The sequence below is a fragment of the Haliotis asinina genome, chromosome 2 (assembly GCF_037392515.1).
Source record: "Haliotis asinina isolate JCU_RB_2024 chromosome 2, JCU_Hal_asi_v2, whole genome shotgun sequence".
Taxonomy (NCBI): domain Eukaryota; kingdom Metazoa; phylum Mollusca; class Gastropoda; order Lepetellida; family Haliotidae; genus Haliotis; species Haliotis asinina.
In genome coordinates this window covers 7,826,267-7,842,253 of record NC_090281.1, presented here as the reverse complement: position 1 = coordinate 7,842,253, position 15,987 = coordinate 7,826,267, and the positions used below count along the sequence as shown (strand labels likewise).

Here is a 15,987-nt window from a genome sequence, read left to right as displayed (position 1 = left end):
AATATCTAGTGTAGAAATGATTAAATGGGCAAAATGATAGACTTCATTTAACTGATAATATGTTCCGGTATTTGGGAGTATATTGACGGGCCCTGTACACCTATCGATGTGTACCCGTGAAGATCCAGGTTAGAACTGGTCTTCAGTAACCCATGCTTGTCGTCAGAGCGGCTAACAGGATCCTGTGGTCAGGCTCGCTGACATGGCTAACACGTCATTGCATCCCAGTTGGCGTACATCTATGCCATGATGCTGATCACTGGATTATGTGATCCAGTCTCGATTATATACAGACCGCCGCCCTATAGCTAGCACATTGCTGAGTGTGGAGTTAAACAACAACCAAATACATCGATGTATGAAACACATTGATTATGAAAGAAAATAGTTTAGAGAAATGTCAGATTTATCACAAAAGAATACTGCAGTCAAGCCATCGTGAGTTTGTTGTCCACGCCCCTGAGGCGCCCCTCCTGAAGTATTCAAGCATATCATAAACACCACGTCCTCACCATGCAGTAGCCAATCAGGAGATTAGAAATCGATCTTATCAGATACTTTTTCTTATGGGTTTTTTTCACCCACGGATGAGTATGAAACTATGGAAATACAGCTGTTGTTTTATGAGAAGGGTTATGTTAATCAGGATCAGTGATGATACACATGTGTTCATATGAAGTCCAGCGCTGTCCGGGCAAAAGTGTCCATGACAATGTTGACTCTGCGGGTATATGACGACACGTAAGAATACCACGTTGACAAAGGGTAGGACTTCTAAATATGGACTAGATTAGACGATATTCCCCGAACTCTGTTGTTCAGAGTTTGTATTGGTTAGTAGGCTCAGTGACCTGGATGGTGGCAGGTCTTCTATCATTTGGCTATGCTCGTTATATCAACCACTGGTTTACTTGCCCAGCCCCCGATGATCCACATACATCGTCTGATGGCAGTCAAAGCACATGGGATTCGAGTCCGCTTCTGTGGTATCACCATCAATTCTCTCGTGGTCACATTGTCACATTGCGAAACCTCCATCATGTATGAACAAAAACAACATTCATAGACCAGTTTTGGTCACAAAATTCTTGTCAGTGAAACTGATGTTCGCATTGCTCTTCATGAATTCCCTAAACAGGATTAATTGCATATCATACCGTTCCTTCCGTCAAAAGAACTCCTCCCACGTTAGAGCTGATTTTGTAGGGACCCAGGTTACCTCCCTAGAGGACAGCACAGGTCACTCACGGTGGCTCCTAACACCTTCCTGATGTCCAGAAGCATGTTATGGAGTTCGGCGGTCGACATGCTATTCAGCTCCTTGTCTGTGGCGTAAAGATTCTCCGCTCGCCAATTTGGATTGGGGGTCACGTGAGGTTTCTTCAACTCACTCTGGAGTCTGTGGATTTGCCGAATAAGGAATAACTTGTAGAGACTTGCCGTCGTCCTCGGGAACAAGGCAGGTTCCCTTGTGGTGACTTGATCATCGTAGCGTCTTTTGTTGTCACTGTCGCCGTATTGAACAAAGAAGGAATTGGAAGGCTGATGAATGACATCGTGCGACGAATGAGGTGGGTCGTCTGTTCCTAAGAAATGTAATACGGTTCATTTTTCAGACAATAAGCGGTGAGATTCAGTCGGTTTAACGTGAGTTTTGTCAACAGATGTTACCACGTGCCTCAAACATTCGTAATATACATGCACGTTTAGGACAGCGTGTTAAAAACCCTAAACACTACTGAATAAATGTTCTATATAAATATACGAAATAAAACATATCTTTTTAAAATTAGAAAATAACATCGAGTTATTAACCGAAGATGACACTTAAAACCAATGAACGTTTCAGAATAAACCAGATTATATTCAGACATAAGATCGAATGATGAAATTCTGCAATGATTTAAAATTCTGAGTTTCGGAGGCTGAGACTGACCCATGTCAAGTTCCACATCTGCTTTCATGGGTGAGGAGGACGCGTCCTTACAGAGGAGAATTAAAGCAATCGCCAACAACTGGACAGTGGTCATCATGTATGAGGGAAGCCAGCAGCACAGAGAGAGATAAGAGGCTGCCACCCTTCAGAGGACTGTGAGAGTTTCACGTTATATCAAGCATTGTATTAACAAGTTCACCAATCAAATCCAAGTGTCAAATCGAGGATGCTCTAATATTGAAGTCCACAAATACAATCCGAAGCAATAACATGTACCACTTACGACGACTGACGGATTCGTCAGGAGCCTGGGTTAGAGCGGTGCGAACGGTAACAAGCTGAACTTCCTTTGCTGAACACAAGATGTGTTTTGCCCGTCACGCCAAAGATTCCCCTAATGGATACAATGTGTGAAGCCTGAATGTTTGCAGTCTGATTTTGTCCTAACCTGTATTGTATATCTACGCAATATTTACGATAGCAGTAATCAAGGCTGTCCCACTGACCTGTCGTACATAAACCGTTGTCTGATACTAATTCATGTTCAGGGCTACGCAAATTGATTCGCTTGCCCTGAAACATGATTATATAGTACCCGAATGTTGATACCATCCGATAGCGACTGCATCAGTGTATTTTGTGTCAGAAGGGGCGTGATTGGATAGCCAAGTGGTTAAAGCTGTCGGTCCACACGCCAATCACATGGGTTCTAGTCACAACATGGGTGCAATTTCTGATGATATAGCTGGATTATTGTTAAATCTATACACAGTCACTTATTTTTGTGTGGCAGTCTAGTGAAGGGTGTGTTTGTCCGGGCAGCACAAGATGGGTAGTGTGGACATCCCCGTAGCGTCATATCAAGAAGGTAAAACCTGGTACATTATGCTACCAAATATAGGTGGACTTGAAATCCGTGCAAGTTAGGTATGAATGTTAAACTGTGGCGTGGTGTCTTCTGGTAATGACCACACTTTTATGACTCACTATAAGATAGTGAAGATACCTGGACTCTGTTTCATGAAGCTCTTGTAAACTTAAGATCTTTTTTTCTGGTAGCATCAGTACTCCATATGTTACAGAACAAGAAGTACGAAAAACGTTAGAGCTTCGAGAAACGGGACCCTTGGTGTCCTTGTACCAAAGAACCTTAGCGCTAAGGCTACCTTAAGTCTGTGTTAAGGTATGGGTGTGATGGTCACCTTAGCGCTGAGGTTGCTTTTTACAACGGCACCCTGGTGTTTGCGAGTACGTCAATACGCCCTGACACCGACTACAAACGCATGCAAAGGCTGGGCAATGGTTCACCTATGAAAACACGGACAGGTATAGTAATGGTCAAACTAGAACATTGCATTGGATGTGATTTTTGTCACTGAATGTTTGCAAAAAATGAACAGACTCCAGACAGCCAGGCACATCAGTGCGCCTGCATAAGTATAAACAGAAGTGACAAAACACTGACAACGTCCACCTGGAATCTCATGTAAAAAAGCCAACTGTGCACGTCTCTATCAGTCACTATCAAAAGTGTTCACGAGAACGCGACTGTATCCGTCTTCACTGTCATACGCACGTGCGAAAGTAGTCCGAACGTATGGTACAGGTGAAAAAATGACTTACAGCACTGGACGTAATTTTTGCCACTGCTCCGTCAAATTCGGAAATGTCCTCCATACGCGATGAAGATCATCTTTCAGGATCTAGCTTTGTTAGAAATCACGTTGCTGATGGCTTCATATCTCGAGTGCAAGTAAAGGAGAGGCTCTTTTCAGGTGGCTGCATGAGGCCAGTATATAGGCATGAACTGTGTGTATCACGCATACGTCGATTACCTATGGAAATGCCTACATTTACAGGCCTTTGAATCAAACACGCCATGTGTAAGGTGAAGGTCAACGTTGAAAGATTACTAAAGGTAAACACCGACGTCTGATTTTCTTCTGTAATTATCAGCAAAAAAGCACTTGACCTTGACAGCCTTGAAAATGACTATGACGCTGTCAGATTCAGAAACACCGTGAGAAACATGGATTCGAGCCTCAATTACAGGTGCTTTAAGTGACACCGTGACCCTGTGCCTCGTGCCTCTTATACTATCGGAAGATGTGGTGTGGCTTTATCTACATGAACTGTATACGGGAAGTCCAGTATCTTTTTTCAATGTACTTTAGACTTATATTTCATATTATATAATGTATATCCCATGAAGCAATACCTTAATCTTATAAACCGACAGTGACATCACTCTATTTTCTCAGGGACACTTTTTCCTCGTAATATCTCGCAAATCTGATACAAGCTCGCTTCCTCGTTCAATTATCTAAATAATGTCCCTCTGCTTAGGGCATTATTTTGATAATGTCCCTCTGTCCCATCCATTATCTAAATAATGTCCCTCTGCCACATCCATTATCTAAATAATGTCCTTCTGCCCTGGCCATTATCTTAATATCGCTCATCTGGCCGGGAACTTGTATATTGCTAAAGCGTATCTTCGAAAGGTCGGTACCCGTGAAGGGTATTCATTGAATTGAAAATAACTGGGATGAGACTGGCAGCTCACGACACGCATTGCACGCGCTATCCGAGCCCTGTAAGTGCGCAGCCCGCACTACCCGTCCTAAAAGGAACACACGGTTCACACTGAGAAACAATCTCATTCTTATAAAATTAATAGTGCCCCCTTAGAACAATAGAGTGACGTCACTGTCGGTTTGAAAAAATGGATAGAACAATAGCCGTAGGTATTATCGAAAAGTAAACCCTCTTCTCCTTGGGAAGTGTTCGCAGGACATGTTATATACTACACAACAAACACCAACATGGAACATGGACACGATACGTGACGTAAAATCACAATTGTTGCAATGCACCAAACAAAATGGATGATAAATGCCCATTGTAATTCTGCCAGGCCAAAAGGAGGGTAGTGCATGCTCTTTGCAAGGGTAAAGGTCGCAAAAAAGACAGCCTATGCTTAAAGCGATAGTGGCGACCTAAAGAATAGTAGTGTATGCTTAATGCAGTTATGCTGACCCAAAGAAGGGTAAAATATGCTTAATGCAATAGTGCCGGCCCAAGGAATAGTAGCACATGCTTAATGAAATTGTCCCGGTCCAAAGAAGGGTATACGTAGTGTATGGTTAATGCAATTGTCCCGGCACAAAGAATGGTAGTGAATGCTTGATGCAATGGTGCCATCTCAAAGAATAGTAGAGTAGGTGTGTAGCGTGCTGCCCCAACTAATAGAGGTGTATGTTTAATGCAATTGTCCCGACCCAAAGAATAGTAGTGTATGCTTAATGCAGTTGTGCTGGCCAAAAGAATAGTAGCGTATGTTTAATATCATTGTGCCGGTCCAAAGGAGGGTAGTGTATACTTAATGGAATAGTTCCGGACCAAAGAATAGTAGTCTTAGCGCTAACATAGTCGTAAGTGTCATACATCAACATTAACTTACGACGAAAATGTAGGCCCTGGTCCTAAAACAAATAGTACACAGTCATTGCAGTTGTGCCAAAGTATTGCTGAATGAAATGATATTTAGAAGATGATATTTAATTATCATTGTTGATTATTATTAACAGCCCTACCAATGACCTGGGTGTAGACATGACAAGGTAGGTCAGTGGACTACCATAGTCAGATGGGTAACAAATCGAACATGTTATCATCTTTTGATGGGTGTTTGTGCTTCATAATAGAAGATGAAATGTTCAGTGTTTCGGATTGGATCCCATATTACACTGCATACTTCTCACGTGGATCTTGAACTTCAAACAGAGTGGACAACATGATTATCACCATGATTCTTCTTGCTAGTATTTCCCAAACCACATTACACAATATAAACCAAACGTCGCTTTTTTCAAGCCAGTGTTCAATGCTTTTCAAGTATATATCAAGATCAATAGCAATCATGATAGTATTGTCGATCTATAGTTGGACATGGGTCGAAACCTCTGGACCACCTTTGGCACTTTGACAGAAGCCATGTAAACCTTACTGGAACCCACAGCTACGAACGGTTAACGTAAGGGCATACCGAGTTGTCTCCCATTGTTTGTCCCGATGTGCATGGCGACAATAACAGCCCGATGTCTATGATGTCGGATGTGTCATTGCAATATGAAGTAAAGAATTCATCATGAATCTGTTATAATCACACACACGCTTAGAGTGACAGGCCTTTTTTGTGGATCCAGTCGTGGGCGGTTCACCGGAAGTAACCGCCATTATATAACGCTTGGTGGAGGTCAATATCTGGTCATATACTCCCCGCAGCGAAAGACGACACGACATGGTATATGTCCATAGATCAATACATCATGCAAATATGGCAAGCTGTGTGGAGAGTTTGGACTTTAATATCCCCTTGAGTGTGAAGTCATTGATTTTTTTAGCAATGGATACTAACACAAGCTTACATGTACTCAATTAACAGCGTTAGTTCAGAGTTTCTCCGTTGCTCTTGTCAGTCGTTTGCCAGACAGCAGTGTGAAACACCTGGTCGATATGATGTCGAATGTTCAGTAGTCGTTCTGTCTTTGTGTTGGTTGAAAGGGATGAGGAGTATTATGGAAACAAAGTATTTTTTGTTTCATCTCAGAGTCAGGTGATTGTGATATAAAATTTGCACATGAAAACTTAATAATACAGCCGAGCTTATGAAAGACCTCTTCCTTTCCGTTGCGATATTCTGTGTACATTGCGTACACGTAGTGTATATTTCTACGGCTATACCTCCAAGACAAAGTATCTGAAGTAATAATGTGAGTAAGAGAATTCTTACGCCGCTGTTTGCAAGATTGTAGCAATATCACTGTGCAGGGCACCAGAAATGGACTTCACACATTGCGCCTATGCGACGCTCTAACCACTACACAACAAAGGCAGTTAAAGCGACATTGAGTCAGCAATACTAAAACAGGCATGCTATAAAAACAATATAAAATCACAGAAACAACAAAAAACAACACATGTGAAGGCGATGACATCGGACTTTCGAAACCCGGAAGCACACGTATATAAAAATGGCTTGTCCTCATGGTTCAGTTGTCTTCATTCACCATGCTACCCGCATTTACACCACTGATGGCGTTCCGCTGTCTCCGGTGGCGTCAAGATTATAAGTAGATCCCTGAACCGACCAACATCGAAACTGAGTGAGTGAGTATGATTTTACACTGCTTCTAGCAATATTCCATCAATAAATAGCCAGGACAACAGAAATGGGCTTTAGACATTGTACCTATGCGAAGAATCGATCCTGGGTGTTCGGCGTGACGAAAGCTTCTACCACTAGGCTACCCCACCGCCCCCAAGATTGATAGGAAAACCCTGCAACGTCAGACGACGACATCGCGGAGGTAAAACATGAAAGCAACGTGAACATCGTATCGTTCAGGTCCCAGCATGGGGCCAGATGCAATTACTCTGTGACAGAGATGAAGGCAGATCAGGATCGGATATAAGTGATATGATTTACAAAATGAAACACTATATTTAGCCCGCTTCCCCAGACGCTTTGAGCATGGCCTTGCTGTCTCCGTGCGGCAGGAAATTGATTCTATCTATAAGGACAATTGCAATATGATAAGTCCTTTCAATGTAATTAGAGTATGAAGATGTCTGCAACCGTGCTTATTGACATGGGGAACAAGGGGAACAGTTTGATTCCCACAATACACACAATGGCTGTTGTCTGTGTAGGTACACTACCGGGCAAAACAAGTATACGCACATGTGTCAGGTGGTGGCTAACACTGATACGAAAAAGAAATGACTTTTCAATGCCGATTAATGAAATAGTGGTATCATTGTTAACTTTAGTTTGGGACAGGAAGTTTGTGGTTTTTAACGACTGGTTTCAGTAACATATATGTTTTGTGAAAATTGGAATTAGATGGCGTTTATATCAAAGAGCATATTTTCTTTTGTGCGTCAGAATACACGTGGGCAGTGTGAAGAACTGAGTTCTTGGGGGCACGAGAAATGGACTGCTAATGGTGAAAGAACGTGTTATGAAATAGATATAGTGTAAAATGCAGCTGAGTTACCTGTATATGTAAGTGTTAAATACAGAGTTTGAAAATAAACATTGCTTAGTGAGACATTAAACGAACAAAGAAAGCAAAGTAACAGTTCCCCTCCTCTGCCAAATATATCTAAATCTGAGTGGTTGACATGTTTCCTCCCTTCACGTATGGCGGTGACAGCGCTGTCGACGATACTCAGGATTCAGTGGAGGAAGCAGATGATATGTTACTGAACAGCAGAAAGTTGAAACCGCTATTCTCCATCTACAATCAGGGAAATCTGCGGGTTTAGATCATGTTCTACCATAAATGCTGAAATCAGCGTTGTGTAGCTTTCTGCTGTTTTGGACTAAACGCTTCAGCCAATTATTTGAGGCTTCTATCCAGTTGAATGGGCTAAATCTGTCATCACAACCATACATAAAAGTGGTAAGACGAATGATCCAGATAATTATAGAGGTATTTCGATTATTAGTATGTTAGCCAAGGTTTTTGCAAGTATTTTGAATTCCAGACTTACTATGTGGTCTAACATGAGAAATAGTATCCCTGAAACACAAAGATTATTCCACTCAAGATCATGTATTCACGTTTCATGCCATTATCACAAAGCAGCTGTTATTTCGTAAACATAAACTGTATACATCATTTGTTCATTTTAAGAAAGCGTTTGACTCTGTGGATCATGTTAAGTTGCTTGAATGCCTTAGAAAACCTGGTGTAAATGGCAAAATGTATAGAATGGTTAAGTCCATGTATTCTGATCTGATAGTTTGTGTCAAATGTTAAGATGGCCTAACTGATTTTTTTGTTTGTCCAGTTGGAATTAGACATGGTTGTGTTTTTAGCCCGATTCTTTTCTCGTTTTTTGTTAATGAATTGTCTAAAAACACAAGACTCGGGCAAACATGGCATTCAGTTGTTTTGCTGTTGCTCTTTGCTGGTGATGTGATATTAGTCTCTGATACAGTTGTTAGATTACAAAGTCAAATTAATATCTTAGCGTCTTATAGTGACGAATGTGGTCTTGGTGTTAATATTAACAAAACTAAAATTGCTGTATTTCGTAGAGGTGGACCCCTCTCTGCAAATCGATCTGGTTTTACAAAGGTAAAAGCATTTCTATACCGAAGGATTATAAATATCTTGGCTTGCTCTTCAACAGTTCAATGAATGTAAAGAAATCTGCTTTCGATCTTTCACTTTGGGCAAAAAGGGCTCTTTTGCGCTTTTTCGCTATAACTAATAAATTATTCGATACACAAAATCCAGACTATACTCACTTATTGTTCCGAAATTTGGGGATGCACTAGATTAGATGTTATCGGAAAGGTAAATGTACTTGCTTGTAAAAAGTTTTTAAACGTTGGATTGTCTACACCAACTGCCATGGTATATGGAGTGATCTATAGCGTAAAATGTATTCGATTCTGAATTAGAATTTTAAGAATGCCAGCACATCGCCTCCCTAAGATTGCTTACAACATGCTATTGCATTATGATAATCTTGGTAAAGTCACTTGGGCTTCTCACATCCGTATGTTACTCTTCTCTCTTGGTTTTGGAGAGATATGGCTCTCACAATCTGTGGAAAATGTTGATACGTTCATCACCGATTTTCGACAACGTTTCATTGATAACTTCAGGCACGACTGGGTATCTACATCAAGAGACAGTCCACGTCATGCCAACTATGTCTATTGTAAAGATACTTTAGAACCTGAAAAATATTTATCTTGTCTTCAAGGTAAAAACATTAGAAACGCAGCTGTTCCATATAGGCTCTTACAAGTGTAATGATCAATGAAGGTAGAAAACGTGATTATAGTCCAAAACATGCCATTTATACCATTTTCGCTAATCTCATGGCTACCAAATATGAAGCAATTCTCATTAACGCCTGGAATCGATTTGAAATACAAACATCGTTACTTAATTCCTACCTTTGTAATAATGTGTTGAAGCAACACTCAAACGCACCATGTCGTTTATCAAGATCAGTTTTCCATTTGGACAATACCATTACACGAGTTTTGACGGCGTCATACAGGTAAATACGGACACCAGAGGACAATATAGAGACATCAGCCATAAAACTAATTCATAATCCCCATTTAACAAGTGAGCCAGCTTAACGAGTACACGAGTATTGCATTGCCTGGTTTTGAAATGGGTTCAGTTGTTAAAAAGTAGAACAAATCAGCAGATCGTTGCACAGGCGTCCGTTGTAACAAAGCCAATTAATTCATGACAGAAAACACCAAGCATGGTCAGCCATGTGTATGTGACATTGATTCGGGATTGGTGGGTAGCCATTTTATATGTAACTATTATTATTCTCTCCCGAAAAAGAAACGCATAGACGTTTGCGAAAATGTTGCATTTTCAAACATGTATAACATGTCCACAAAAAAACCCAACAATTTTGTGCATGAAATTGTACACCGGTTTAGAAGAAGGTAATGTCTATACAACCAAGTGGATACTTTTAGATAACGGAGACACTGACCGCGGTGGTGACGACGTAGCACGACCCCGACGTCGGGTTTCCTGGCTTTCAGATCAATCTCTTTCAACCTGTTCCGTACAGGTAGACCAGATATCCTCTGCAATCCAGGCACCCTGGCTGCTGTGCTCTCACCCGTCTCAGTACGATCAACAACTTTAGAACCCGGATGTACCAATCTCGGACTGCAGTGGTAATAATAGGAATATAACATTATTGGAACTAATCACTGGCGCAGCCTAGTAGCTAAAGAAAGAATTCTGTTGTCACGCCTAAGATATGGGTTTGTAAAAAGAATGAATCCCATTTCTCGTGTAACGTCTTGATATTACGGAAACAACGCTGAAAGCGGCGTAAAACCATACACATTGGCTGCTAAATGAGTGAGTGAACATTGAACGTCATTTTGATCACTGATACCTCCTCTAGTTCGGCGGTTAAATGCTTGAAGAAATTATTTGCCGGTGTTTTGGTTCTGCCACACAAAAATCCCACTCATATGCGTGACGAAACACATTCGAAAGTAGAACACAGCTAACTCCTTTTGGGGTATTCTTTTCTTGCCCATATGTCCTGTTCCTGCGGTTTGAAGTAGAACAGGGTGCTGTTGTACAGAGCAGCCTCTGTACTATATCAGTACTAAGTTAGTGTTAATGTCGGGGAGGTGCCATCACCTGAGAGGATTTTGTACACGGGCACCACGGTGTGCACACGCACTCATATCATACTCGAAATTCGACCCCTAGCCTATAATGTGTGCAGTGAGTGAGTTTAGTTTTCCGCCGCCTTTTGCATTATTCCAGCAACATCAAGGCGGGGGACACTATAAATAGGCTTCACACATTGTGTCCATGTGGCTAGTCGAACCCAGGTGTTCGACGTGACGAGCGAATGCTTTGACCACTAGACTGCCCCACCGACCCTGTAATGTGTGTAAATAACAGTTCAGTAGACTAGGCTGTAACTAGCAGTGATAATATGCATGGTGCGTTTCTCACATAGCATCTTTTTATGAGACAAGATGACACACGTACATTAACTGACATTCCCATTACATTACGACACTGTTAGTCTGCACTCTCCAAATGATTACCTTGGCGGCCTTCTGAGCAGCTTTGTTGTTCTCAAGGAAGCATAGCCCGAACAGTCAGCAGCAAGGGGATAACACAAGGACGTTTCTTCCCCATCGATCATTGCATTTCAATCAGTTGTTTAAGTTCAGTGGTGTTTATCGAGATATTCTAACTCACTGACGTTTACCATTGACGAGAGCCATGATTCAATGACTTCGGGAGAGTCAAAGGAAATGTGTGTTCATTCACCTTGGTTTAGGACACGGGTGCTTTAGATGGAATGAGTTGAGTAGAGTTGGGTTTTACGTCACATCGGCATTTTTCCAGACATATACATGTAGTGACGAAATCAGGTTTGCATGCATTAACATCCTGATCAGTGCGTGATCCTTTAGATGGAAGCTTTCATGGTGAACTATAATCAAAAACGTGATGTGGAATGCTTCAAATAAAAGTCATTTAACAATGAAATGTGAAATATGTGAAAAATTACGCCTGAAGTAAATCTATAAGTTGGAAAACTGGGCAGATACTCTTGAACATTTATACAGGAGCCCGAGGAAGTCCTTTAACGTTGTACTACTTGGTGGTACGTCTAGGGTTATACGTACATTCCCAACGTTCAGATAAAAGTAACCGCACTTTCTCAGATAAATACTGAACAGATGTTTGGGGTTTGTGTCCTTTTCTGCCGTATTCAGTGGCATGTGTCGCCCAGTGATTAAAGCATTCGCTCGTCACGCCGATGACCCTGGTTCGATTCTACACATGGGTACAATGCATAAAAACCGATCCCAATGATAGGCTGACAATGTTGAAATGTTGCCAAAAAGTAGCGCACAGCTCACTCACTCATTCACTCACTCTTACTGTACTTCAGTTACATCACGGCGTCAATGTGGAAAGAATGCGCTCAGTCGTGGAGGTCTTCAGGGTTTTTATCTCTTGTGTAAGCCACGAGTGAGGTCACAGTGGGGACAAACAAGGAAACATAATTGGGGCGACACAGGATGCGGGAACACAATAGATGGTTTTATGTTGCCAAAGGAGCACATTACTGAGCCCTAGAATAATGATAACACAGACTACAATAATAACGGAATTGGTAGTTACAATAATATGGCTCATAGGACAGGACGGTTTTGTCAGCTTGTGTCTTACATACTCATATGACACTTGTATATTCTTTGTCAGCATGTTATAAAGGGAGATGGTGTTGTCATAAATTGTTACATTGCTATAGTAACAGACTGGATAATTTAGTGTGTTTAGTTCTGTAGCAGTCCATATGAGGTTACTCAAACAGGATGTGTCCGTGTGTGTATATGTCAATGAAATTGTCTCAAAAACAGATTTTGAATATGTATGTGTGTGCATATGTGTGTGTGCGTGTGTGTATGTGTGTGAAATGAGAAAACATATTACATATGACAACGCGCACACATGTTTGATATTTAACTGATCGCACGAGTTGGTCGTGACTTTGAAGATGTTGATGGTTGAGGTTGAAGATGTCAAACAACCAAGTGTAACTAAGGTTTACAACGAGCTACAATTAGTGGTCTGTTTTAGTTATTATATTATTATTTCAAAGACCACACATGGATGTTTGTTTTCTTCATCACTGTTTGCTATTGATAACCATTCCAAGTGATTAGACTTGGGTTTGAGGTGTGTCTGCGGATTAACATACTTGCAAGTGAAGTCACGATACAGTAAATGAGGAGATTCTGTTCGACACTGCAAAGCTCTTCAAGGCGCTCATTAATCTAATCTAATTAACTTCATGTAGTGCCTCACCGTATATAATATTTCAGAACTGTAAATAGTTACTCTTTACGTAGAATATTTACAATGCAAGAAACTCACACGGTTAAAACATTGGTCATATGACTAGACAGCCAAGAAACCTTCCACAAATCCTTCTGACCTGCTAAACCGGGCATTTCTATGATTTGAAAAACAACTACACGTTTACGAAGACGCTGAAAACGTCCATTCATCGTTTTAGATAGCGTGTGCACATACATGCCATAACTGCGTTAAAGTGAAATAGTCAGCTAAACATCGGGAACAATGTGTAGGTCAGTGAGTGAGTGGGTGTGCAGGTTTTACGACCCACGGGGTGCTGAAGACCAATTGTAACCCGAATCTTCACGGATGTCACACATTATATCAAATTCAGTGACGTCAGTCCTTTTCGTCCTAACCGAATTCCGTTTGACTATGTATTGTGAAAACGACATATTTTCTCTTATTCTGGTGACACGCTACGTTGGGGTGTCCTTCATGGAAAGTATTCCCGCGATGTTTGTGCTACCGCCTGCCGTTTCCAGTGCTGATGACGTTGACAAGCACAAAAACATGTCACTTCAACAAGCTGTTCAGATTTAGTCTAACTGTGGTGGTCAAGAGTGTGTCCGTTGCAACCGTACTGAGTAAAAATAATGCCAAACAAACCAACCGCTGTACATGTTCTAAGGCAAACGTGTTGTGAAATTGAAGGGTCATTCTTCTCTTACTTGTAAATTTAATGGAATACCTAGAGATCCTGTTTACTTTGAAAATGTTTCTGTTTCGTTTTATGTCATACTGCATGTATGAGAAATAAATCTTTTCTTCCAAAAACATTTGTTGTTAATATGTCATTTCAATAATTCCATCAAAAACTGGAGGTGCTGCAATGATCAGTTACGTTAAGCATTTAAACTTTCAAACAGTTTCTGGGAATGTGTGTAAAATTCTCTCTTAAAACCTGGGGATTATCCATAATTATCCACTAGACGTATTACCTGACATTTTCAGGGATTAAGCATATTCCCAGATTAAACATATTCCCCGTGACATACACACTTGACATTCTGATTAAACATATTCCCTATGACATACACATTGACATTCTGATTAAACATATTCCCTATGACATAAACACTTGACATTCTGATTAAACATATTCCCTATGACATACCCACTTGACATTCGAGTGGATATATTATTTTCAAATGGGTGTATTTGAGCTCATTGTAACTTTTGAAAAATACTGCACTGCTTTATTAAATGAATTACTCTTATTTTAGTTAGTCCATTAGAATGTGTCGTGTGTTAGATGTGATTCAACGTATGTCCCAGTTGAATATGTTCTGTGTCATGTGTGACATAACACATGTCCCAGTTGAATATGTTCTGTGTCATGTGTGATATAACACATGTCTCAGTTGAATATGTTCTGTGTCATGTGTGACATAACACATGTCCCAGTTGAATATGTTCTGTGTCATGTGTGATATAACACATGTCCCAGTTGAATATGTTCTGTGTCATGTGTGACATAACACATGTCCCAGTTGAATACGTCCTGCGTTCCGTGTTGTATAACGTACGTCCCATTTAAATATGTCCTTCCTCGGAAGTGAGGCTGTGACCGAAGTGACAATAATATTGTAAGTAGTATCATACTGACACTCACCTCGCGTCCAAGAGTGAAATTGTTATGCTATAAGCATTATCATGAAAATCCCCTTGACCACCAATCAAATACATATTTTGCTACCAGTAGACAGCTGTTTAGATTTTGTAACTGGGTGATAACAATCCTAAATAGCATATATTTTCAGACTGGTGGATGTTCGTGACAGGGCGTTTATTAAAACAGTGGAGTTACGGTCTACAGTCAGTTTGAGAATCAATTAGATTATGGTTTATTTCCATCAAGTTAAAAGATCAAAACTATTTCCTACTCGTAATTAAATTTGTTTTTGAATCATGACCAAAATGATTTTGGATGACACTACTGGTAACAGAAATACAAGAACGATTTATAACCAGTATGCCAACACACGATTTTGACAGAATCGTGTATGAAAATATGTTGTATCTTGGAAAATAAGCACAACAGTTAACATAATTAAATGGCAGTAGATAGTGAAAACATAGAGCTTTCAGTTTTCAAAACACTTGTCACGATTGCGGTTTTAGAGAAACCAATAAAGAACATAATCTACCCCCGGAAATGTACATGAATGCTGCAACAACCCACACAGGTATACCTCACATTACGTCACGCCCATCTGATTGGTTGAAATTTCGTTCGCGGGAGGGTATTGTGCACTGTTGTCCAAAATATCGATTTGAGGCAATTAAATGTCGAAATGAGTAGTTGTAATTAAGGAGTGTCCTTGATAACGATGTCAATAAATGATTTATGTATTTGTACCCCCCTATAGTATAAGTGATCTTTAGCGCATCTCCCATTTGATTAAGTATTGTGTAACGTAGTTGAATATATCGTATTTAAGTGTGATGCAATGTCTGCCCTAGTTGAATATGTCGTGTGTTAAGTGTGGCATAACATGTCCCATTTGATTAGGTCTTCTTGTGTAACATAGTTAAACATATCCTGTTTAAGTATGATACAACGTTTGTCTCAGCTGA

The 15,987-nt window shown here is 40.5% G+C and overlaps 1 protein-coding gene across 1 annotated transcript; it reads right to left on the bottom strand.

The window, feature by feature from the left end:
- Positions 1-351: 351 nt before the first annotated feature.
- On the bottom strand, positions 352-2,077 carry LOC137272240 (uncharacterized). Its single transcript, XM_067804600.1, has 2 exons — positions 1,937-2,077; positions 352-1,586 (listed from the first exon to the last, which is right to left on the bottom strand). Exons 1-2 carry the CDS (start codon positions 2,031-2,033, stop codon positions 1,216-1,218), a joined length of 468 nt encoding a protein of 155 aa, XP_067660701.1. The 5' UTR covers positions 2,034-2,077; the 3' UTR covers positions 352-1,215.
- Between the last annotated feature and the right edge of the window lie 13,910 nt (positions 2,078-15,987).